General features: G+C 32.3%; 1 protein-coding gene across 2 annotated transcripts; it reads left to right on the top strand.

Moving 5' to 3' along the window:
- Positions 1–2417: 2417 nt before the first annotated feature.
- Positions 2418–5238, top strand: LOC107470949 (26S proteasome non-ATPase regulatory subunit 11 homolog). Of its 2 annotated transcripts, XM_052255828.1 has the most exons (4): positions 2418–2477; positions 2557–2627; positions 2991–3079; positions 3876–5238. In XM_052255828.1, exon 4 carries the CDS (start codon positions 3896–3898, stop codon positions 5162–5164), a length of 1269 nt encoding a protein of 422 aa, XP_052111788.1. In that variant the 5' UTR covers positions 2418–2477; positions 2557–2627; positions 2991–3079; positions 3876–3895; the 3' UTR covers positions 5165–5238. The 2 variants fall into 2 exon arrangements, with proteins under 2 accessions (XP_052111788.1, XP_015945856.1); XM_016090370.3 differs by lacking the exon at positions 2991–3079 and having other exon boundaries at positions 2424–2477.
- The last annotated feature ends 5232 nt before the right edge of the window (positions 5239–10470 follow it).

Raw genomic sequence — 10470 nt, 5'->3', positions numbered from 1 at the left:
AATATTTATTAAATATAAAATTTTTATTATTTAGATAAAATATAATATTTATTACTATTTTTTATTGTATTTTTAAATCATTCTGAAATTGTGTTCATTCGATAACATCAACTTTTTTTGTGTGAATCTTTCGTAACCCAACATAAGATTCGATAGTAGCAAAATATTTGGACTATTAAATAATCTAAGTAACAAAACATGTTTTTTTAAGGTTTTTAATAATTATTAAATAGTACTTGTTTAATTTTAATAATAATTTAATCTTTTATATATTATTTAATTATTAAATCTACCATTTATTTTATAAATTATTATTTTATTATTCATCTATATTATGTTTATTAACAATTAGAAACAAAAATAATAACGAAATAAATCTTTCATTAATAGTGACCTTCATAAATATTTTGGCAATACGAATTAACAAGTAGTTTTTTTTGTCTTTGATTCATTTTTATCTTTTGAAACGCTAAAAAAATTGTGTTTCGGGATAATTTAATCGATTGGACGTACAACACAATCGATTGAATATGGCATCTTTTCTTCAAAATTTAATCTATTAGAGATGTAACACAATCGAGTAAATTTTGCATGACAATATAGGTTTTCTTAAAATTCAATCGATTGAATTGCATTATAGAATGTAGGTTTTTTTTATTCAATCAATTGAATTTCATAAAACAATAAAGGTATTTTCTTATTCAATCGATTGACATGGTAACACAATTGATTGGTTTTGTAACACAATTCGATTGAATTTTGTACGTAATTAAAGGTATTTTCGTATTCAATCGATTGATGTGTGGTAACACAATCGATTGGATTGAGAGTATATTAAGCCGTTATAACTCTTTCGCCACTTTTTTTATAAATTATTATCTTATTATTCATCTATCTTATCTTTAAAATTTTGTCTTCAATTTTTTAAGTTTTTATTTTAATTTAGATATCATAATCTTATCTTTTTCAATACTAATATTAATAATGGGTGAATAATCTATCGTCAATTTATTTTTTAGTTACCCAATTCTACAATTGTAATCGTTTATTAATTTTCTTGATTATTAATTTGTTCATCATTTATGTTCATAATTTATCCATCTTCTTAATATCTAATTTTTTTTATGGTTTATCCATCTCTTCAATATCTCATTTTTTAGAGAATTCTATTCCAGTGGTTAATCAATGCAAAATACATTACTCTAAAGAATAGTAAAAAACTAAAAAAGTTCTATGTAAGAATTAAAAAATATTAATTTATGTCACAAACATCTAAAGAATGGAAATAACATTAATATATGCAAACATATAAATAGAATGCAAACAAATAAAAAACTAGAAAAATATTTGTTATAAACATATTAATTATCTAAAATAAAATATAATTAACAAGACACAATGTATGATATGATTGTTGAAATAATAAATAAAAATGACATTATTTTATTGTAAAAATGAGTTTTTAACCTTATTATATATATATGTATATATCATATCAATCAATTGAATACAAAGATAATCTTAATCACGTACAAAATTCAATTGATTTTGTTACACAATCAATCGACTGAATAAGAAAATACTCTTGTTGTTTTGCGAAATTTAATTGATTCTAACAATTACAATTAATTGAATTTTGAGAAAACTCAGATTGATGTGCAATATCAATCGATTGTGTTATACCTCTAATTGATTAAATTACCAAAAAATACTATTTGTATAGATGTAACCGATCAAAGATTAAAAAAAAAATTGTTGATTTGCATTGTCAAAATATTTATAAAAGTTATGATTAATAAGAGATCTATTTTGTTTTTATTTTTGTTTTTAATTATTATTAAACATAATAAATAAATAATAAAATAATAATTTATAAAATAAATGATAAATTTAATAATTAAGTAATATATAAAAAATTAAATTGTAATTAAAATTGAATAAATATTATTTAATAATTATTAAAAAATTAAAAAATATATTTTATTATTAAATTATTTAATGGTCCAAAGGATTCTGGAACCGTCAAATTCTATACCTGATAATACGAGTTAATATTTAAAATAGTCTCTGAAATTTGACTTCCGACGTAATTTAGCCTTTAAATTTTTAATTGACTTATAAACGTATCATGTGTATTTAATTATTATGATTTGGGGGAATTGGGACTGTGCTAGGTTTTCTCTTCAAATTGTGAGGGGTTAAATTGATGCTTTGAAAAATTTGGCCATATCATCTAATCATTACAGTACCATGTGTCATTTAAAATGGCCAAATCAGCTTTTCGGTGACGAAAAACATCGTAAACACTAAATTGAGGCACGAGTCAAAATTTTAAAATACAATTTGAATCAATTAAAAATTTAAAGACTAAATTACATCAGTGGTCAAATTTCATGGACCATTTTGAGTATTAACTCTCTTTTAATCTTTCTAACGAACTCATTTTGGACTCCAATTCCGAAAGTCTTTGCTTCAAGGTCAGGTATTCTATCCCTCCTTAACAGAAAATCGCACAAACCCTAAATCACTCTCTCATTCATCATTCACCGTTCACAGCGCCTCCATTCTCATCCCCCGTCCGCGATTCACGACCGTTGCCTCAAGCTGCGTCGTCTCTCCGTTTCGTGGTACCATTTTCTGCTTCCATGTTCTTTTTTCTTTCCTGTTGTCCCTGTAAGTTCTGATAATAGTTCTTCAGACAGTGCTGAAGTTTGCATAGAAGGAAAAGAAGAAATCAAAAACAATAAAACCAAAATTAGTTTTCCGTAGAGAAGGAGTCTTTGAGATCTGAATGTAGCATATACAGGCACAGTAGAAAAGTAGAAACTTTCTCAACTATAACATGCTTTTGTTTTGCAGCAGCAATTGCCTTTGATGTATAGATTTAGCATACTTTAATCTCAAGTATAATTGATGATTTCACATCTTGCTTGATCCACTCCTTTTCCAGAACGTGTTTTGTTTTAACATGTTCTTCTTGCTACCTTCAGACTTCTATATCTGGTTCAGAGAAACATTTTCTGCCCTATTAGAAGGGGAAAGAAAAATTGTGGATGCAACGAAAAAAAGAAAAAAAAAAGTAAGTATTCGGATTCAACAATGAGTACTTAGCCCTGTTTTTTCACAAGACTTTTAAAGTCAGTGTGTTAATCATCACTAAACGCTAGCCTTTGCATCATGAGGAACTATCTCCATAGTTATGTTTGAACTTTGAACCTCACTTTTGTTTAACCTTGACAGGAACAATTCATTCTTCCATGGAAAAAAAAGTTCCACCCTTGAGAAGAAGGCTGAATTTGTTCTATATATATAAAAACATTTTGGTGGGAAAATAGATTTGAAAAAACCTGGATAACCTATTTGCAAAAAAAATCAAATAGAATATAGGTAGATAAGATAGATAGATAGAACAATATTATTACCTAAATTTCAGAGGTCAATGCATGATTTTAGAAATAGGGGGTCAGGTTTTTATTTCATCAAACCTCAAAAGGGGTGATTCATGTGTGTAATTTGCCTTTGGTTTTATGATGATACTTTTACAGTACATTTGATAAACTTGATTTTTATTTGAAAAACTGCCATTAACTGAACCGACCTAATATAAACAAACTTTTTTCTCTTTATGCGCTTGCCATTTGTGGTTGCTAATGCTGTACAATACATACCATGGACAACACTGACGAAAAAAGTATATGTTTCACTACTGCAACCAATCTGAATTATAGAATAGAAAATTTGATCCAACAAGTCTTAATGCAAGGCTTAAATGTTCAGATTATTTAAATGTTAAAATTATTAAAATGATAGTAATGCAGAAGTTGCTACTTTTGCTTCTTATTTCCAAAACTCATGTTATAAATGTTTTGTTGTAGAGCTTTTCCCAACAGGAGCCATGGCTACAACTCATCTTGCTGCAACAACAGAGTCACTTGCTCTTGCTGTTGAGGCCAAAGACCCATCTGAGGCTATCTCTATTCTTTATCGTGTACTTGAGGATCCTTCTTCCTCACCCGAAGCTCTGCGTATGAAAGAGCAGGCGATCACAAACCTTACTGACCTTCTAAGGCAAGAGAATAGAGGAGAGGATCTACGCAGCCTTCTCACACAATTGAGGCCCTTTTTCTCTGTGATACCCAAGGCAAAAACTGCAAAGATAGTTAGGGGGATAATTGACGCAGTTGCTAAAATCCCAGGGACATCTGATCTTCAAATTGTGCTTTGCAGAGAAATGGTGCAGTGGACTTATGCTGAGAAGCGTACATTCCTGAGGCAGCGAGTTGAGGCAAGACTTGCAGCACTTCTGATGGAAAATAAGGAGTACTCAGAAGCTTTGACTCTTCTGTCAAGCTTGATCAAAGAGGTTAGAAGATTAGATGACAAGCTTCTACTCGTAGACATAGACTTGCTGGAAAGCAAACTACACTTCTCATTAAGAAACCTTCCAAAGGCGAAAGCCGCGCTAACTGCAGCAAGAACTGCTGCTAATGCCATTTATGTGCCTCCGGCACAACAAGGTGCCATAGATCTGCAGAGTGGAATACTTCATGCTGAGGAGAAGGATTATAAAACTGCATATAGTTATTTCTTTGAAGCTTTCGAGTCTTTCAATGCACTTGAAGACCCAAAGGCTGTTTTCAGCCTGAAATATATGTTGTTGTGTAAGATCATGGTAAATCAAGCTGATGACGTTGGCGGAATCATATCTTCTAAAGCCGGGTTGCAATATGTTGGCCCTGACTTGGATGCAATGAAAGCTGTTGCAGATGCTCATTCTAAGCGATCCCTGAGATTGTTCGAGATTGCTCTGCGGGACTACAATGCACAGTTGGAGGAAGACCCAATCGTCCATAGGCACTTACAATCCTTGTATGATACCCTCTTGGAACAGAATCTTTGCAGGTTGATTGAGCCGTTCTCAAGAGTTGAGATTGCGCACATTGCCGAGCTCATTGAACTGCCTATGGATCACGTGGAGCGGAAGTTGTCTCAGATGATCTTGGACAAGAAGTTTGCGGGGACATTGGATCAAGGTGCCGGATGCCTCGTCATATTTGACGATCCCAAGACCGACGCGATATATCCTGCAACTCTGGAGACCATTTCCAATATTGGGAAAGTTGTCGATAGTCTTTATGCTAGGTCTGCCAAGATAATGGCATGAGCTTTCTTGTTACTCAACACAATACTTGTTCATGTTTACTTCTTGATAAAGTCAAGCTTATGAATTATTTGGTATTTGGAATTTTTTCAACCCAAAAATGTGGTACACCTCTTACATTATCTGCTATGATTGTCTTATAGCTGAACAGCTTGATTTGGAGAGTTGCAATCAGTCAAACGTGCTTAAATTTGTGCAATAAGATGCATCAATTTGGCAGTTAGGTTTGCAGTTAGTGTGGTCAGTGTGTGAGATATATATAATCTTAATGAACTTAATTGGATTCTCTACTACATTTTCATTTTAAACTCTCATATTCCATTCCTCTAGCAGCCTTGGTCAAGGTTAGTAACAAAAATTAAAATTTAAAATTTAAAGATGAAATAAAAAAATAAAAAATGGACTAAGAAAATATAAGGTGTAAACATTTCGTTACACACAGACAGTTATCCTGATATATGTAGATTTTTTCTATTTAGCTTTAGAAAATCCATTTCTTTTTTATTTCAAATAGTATTCTGTCAATGAGATATCACACAAAAATATAAATAATTTTAAAACTGTACACATATCAGATTTATTTATATAAATAAAGAAATCCCACCCAGCCCAGTGTTAAAACATTGAATATATTACTTTTCGTGCACTCAATATAGTAAAATTGCTCGTATATTTTTTTAATATATGGGATATATATTTTAATAAACTCCACAATATATCAGTACAAGAAATACGTCGAGGATCATTAGATTTATCATCGGACTTAGCGTCTCGAGTTATTGTCAGATTTACCGACTGATTTATAGAGGATTTTGTGATAGAATTTGTTATGTCAAATAAGTACCAGCGGATTAACTTTTTTAACAATAAATTTGTGGGTAATACTTGGCGGAAAATAGGAGGAAATAGGCGCGAACTTTAACGTCGAATTTATTGTCGGTAAAATTTGGCAGTAAGCCATTTTTGTTAAACGTTGCATTTTGGTGACACGCACCATCGGATTTATTCGATGGTAATCAAACTTATAATTGAGAGTGCAAACGCTCTCTCCCTTTATTTCGAAAAGCCTCTCTCTCTCTCTAAATCCCTCTTCTCCGCTTCTCTCTCTACCCGTTTCCGCTATTGTCGCTCAAGCCCGCCGCCACCGCTCCAGCCCCGGTCTCTCACCGCCGTCTCTCCCTTTCACGGAAACCAGCCAGTTCTCCGTCGCGGCACCACACTACCGTCATCGCCGTCTAGCACTGCCGCCGTTGCATCTTCTTCCGTTGCCACAGATTCTATGCATCTTCCTCTTATATAAATTATAATTTAAAATTTATTTACATGTTAATTTAGGAATTAGTTATATGTTAATTTAGGGATTTAGAATTTGATTATTATATGCTATTTAGGATTTAGGTTTTATTCGTATTTGTTATTAGTTATTATAAAATAGGAATTTATTATGTTAGATTTGTGTTGATTATTCTGGTTATTAAAATAGTTTGATGACGAAGAAATTAAAATAAATTATATGATTTAGTTTTGTTTATTTTACAAAGTTAGATTGCTTTGAATATCTATTAACGACTCCATTAGGTAGACAATGGAGCTTGTGAACAACGCGAACAATGGGTTACAATCCTGGCCAACAAGGCTAAAAACAAAAAAAAAATCCATTGCCAATCACAAATTAACCTCCCAAAAATTCTATTTTTACCTTTTACATTTTAACCGTCTACCTTCTAACACTTTTATCGCCATATACCTCCTTCCCAAATTCGTATTACGTCGGTCCTTTTCTCATTAGCCAGTCTCAACACTGTTGAGCTTCTTTTTCATCAAGAACGTCGGTTTAGAATGAAAATAACTATTTTCATATCTAGTAAAATGAACATTTAACAAATTTTATTGTATCTATTTAAATCCAATCTAAATTAAATAAACATCCACTTTAAAATAAAAATAACTATTCACATAACTAAAAAAATTAACCTCTAACAAATTTTCTGACAAAATAATTTTTGAAATGATACAAATTTATTATAGATCGAATATCAAATCTATTGTGTGGAGAATGGTGTAAGAAAGAGAATAACAGAATTGGATGAGAGTGAGCACTCTAATGCAAACCATGCTGCCAAAGGGAAGTTAGTTATAGAGCAAAGACACGTGGCTGCTGACCTACCTTCTGCAGACGTGCGTAGAAGCATGAGAGGACGCATCATAAATACCAAATGGAAGGATTATGCAAAATAACTAGAACTTGGTATGGTGCTACTCTATCTTCTGTTCTTTCCTATTCTGGTTACATAATACTCATTATTCTGTCCTAATTAATTCTTCTTCTCACCTAATCCTCACGCAAGATCAGAATTGCTGCGTTCCTTTTCCTTGCTTCACTTGATTCTTCTTGGTCCCAATCACTGTTCATTGTTTCTTTTTTTTTTCTTGTCTTCAAGTAATACTTTCAACTCATATAGCTCTAAATTTGTTGTAATTAAATTCTGATTCATCAATATTACATCACTTTCCCTTGCGTTATTAAGTACCTTCCAAAATATCCACACTATTGTAGATAGCAACCTTTCAAAAAATAATATTGGCATATATAGTTGCAAAGATAATAGGATTGATCCAGAAACAAACACACACAAACCTAGTTACATAGATAGATGATGAAAGTAGAACCATATTCAAGTTTGATAAGCATTAATATTGCTTTGAAGCTCACTACACGACACCGCAGCAACTTCACAAGAGGGTGGCGCGATACTGCAGCAACACCACTAAAAAAGAGTGGCGCGAAAATAACGACAACAGTAGATAGATGAGAGGCACATCGAGTTGGCCGGCGGAGATAGAGGTATGTTGGACTGAATGGCGGAGAAAAAGACCGGGATAAATAACGGTGTGAGTGGAGAAGGAGGGTTGAGATGAAATAGAAAAGGAGGGTTGACAAAGTTATATTGCCTAACTCTAATAATTTAAATTCAAAAATTGATTATTCTAATAAATTGATAATTTAACTATAATAATTAGTTTAACATTTTTTTAAACTATTGTTCAATATTTATATTGTTTACCTATACTTTCTCATCTACTAAATATACTGTGCATTTGAGTTGATTTGTAAAAATGATTGAAACCTCTTTTGATAGCTGGATTAGGATTTCACCGTTATATGTTGGTTTGGATGGATATTTGGTTTGGATGGAATCTTTGAGGGGTGGAGAAATCTAAATTTTAGAGGAGACTCTGTCAAAATTTTTATAAGATTTTGAGTGAAATTAAATTAAAATTATGTTTTCAAAAGTCTTAGAATTATTGTTTAAGATTGATAGATATTTGTGTTAATTGTAACATGAATTGGTTCTTCCTTAAAATTCTTATTTTAAGTGTTTTGGATTTTTTTTAACAAAGATAGGAAGACCCAAACCTGCAATCCCTTAGATGAGTATGAAAAAACTATGCCATTTGAGCTATAACTCATTGACAGTATTTTGGGTTATTTGTTATAATTATTTGTTATTCATACATTTTCTCATATTTGTTATAATTATTTGTTATTTCTTGAGTTTCTTCTTAAGTTATTATTTATTCGTGTTTGTTATGTTATTAATATGTTTATTGTATTGAGTGTATTAATATGTTTAGAGTTGGTGAATATAATTTGTTTTGGTTAGTGTTAGTAATATATTCCCTATGCAGAAATGACGACAGGTAACAGAGATAGGTCGAGTGGGTCACATGGTCATGGTAGAGGGTGGGCTTCCACTGAATCCCCCAGGGCTGCCCAGTCATTGTCCTCTACCTTGGCTACCCCGACTACCCCGTCGACCCCTGTGACGTCACAGGCAAATCCATCAAACTAGCAATTCATCATGGTCCCAAACCCGAACTGGGTGCCTCCTTCTACTACGCCCTCTGCAGATGCAGCAACGACGTCAACAGAGTCCACATTAGGTGATTCCTCGAATGCTCCCAGGTAGGATGCTCCTCCTCCATCACCCGTTATCCGGCTGAGGATTTGGCCTGATGACATGTAGTCATGAGTTTAATTTTTTAATATTAAGTTTGTTTATCTTAAGTTTGTTTATGTCAAGTTTGTTTATGTTAAGTTTGTTTATCTTATGTGTTTTGTTAATGTGAGGTCTTTTCTCTAAAAGGTTTGAACCAAACCCCAATGCGCGCACATAGGAAATATCCGAGGTTATTAAGTCCATATACGACCACCCATGGCCGACCTAGACGCAAATCCCAACTAATGTGAGAGAACGGTGGTTTTAGAAGTGGGTGGTAAGAACCCAATTTCGTTTGAATTACTTAACTGTATAGGAACTGTATTTCATTTCGAAACACTAATCTTGGTGAATCACTTTGTGCAATTAAAATTTATATGGAATGCATAGTACAATTTCATGATTAGGAAGATCTATGACCACCATGTTGCCAAGCAGTTTAAGCAAATGATAAGTGACGTTCGTCAAAGGAAAGACCACCTGACATCGTGGATCCGTTCAAATATCAAGCATGACTTGGAGGCTTATTTTAGAGATAACAAGGGGTTCAAGCGTCGCCGTTTGATGAATGTTGCTAACAAGGCTTCGCCCAGGTCGTCGAGGTATACAGGTAGATCGATGACCTTCATGAAGACGAAGTCAAAAATGGTAATAATTTTGGCATTGTTTAATGTTTTAGTAGTTACTTGAATTAGTTTTTTATTTTTTTATTATCAATTTAATTAATTAGTTAGTAGAGTAAATATTAGTTTAATTTTCTATTTTAGTGGATTTAGGTGGTTAGAATAAGTTAGATTATGTTCTAAGATTGTTAAAAATTGTTGGATGGAGCCCTTTAAGGGTGGCTAAATTCGAATTTTAGGGAAGACTCTATCGAAATTTTCATAATATTTTCAGTGAAATCGAAAAAATTAAAATTATATTTTCAAAATTACAATTAAGATTTTGGTTTATGCTCATATTTTTCTGTCATTGTTTATTTTGTTCATTTATTTTATTGATTAGTTGATATATTAATTTGTAGTCTAAGTCATTGGATCGTGAGGCAACCCTGGCGGAGAGCTTCAAGTATACCCATATTTTGAAGGCAAATAAGGAGAGATTTGCTGACGAGCGATCTGCGGCCTATTATGTAAGTTTAAACTAATCCTAAGTTTCAATTTTATTCGGTTTAAAGTCAATTTATTTAACTATTATCCTAATCTGATGCATGAGGATTACACGCAGAAGTTGGAAGTCACAACCACAAATCTCAGCCACTTAGTAGGGCTGACGAAGCCAGTTCTGAGGTGGTGGATCTCGATAGAA

This window comes from Arachis duranensis, chromosome 10 (genome assembly GCF_000817695.3).
Source record: "Arachis duranensis cultivar V14167 chromosome 10, aradu.V14167.gnm2.J7QH, whole genome shotgun sequence".
Taxonomy (NCBI): Eukaryota; Viridiplantae; Streptophyta; class Magnoliopsida; order Fabales; family Fabaceae; genus Arachis; species Arachis duranensis.
The sequence above is the reverse complement of the archived record's forward strand: the minus strand, read 5'-3'. Positions and strand labels throughout refer to the sequence as shown.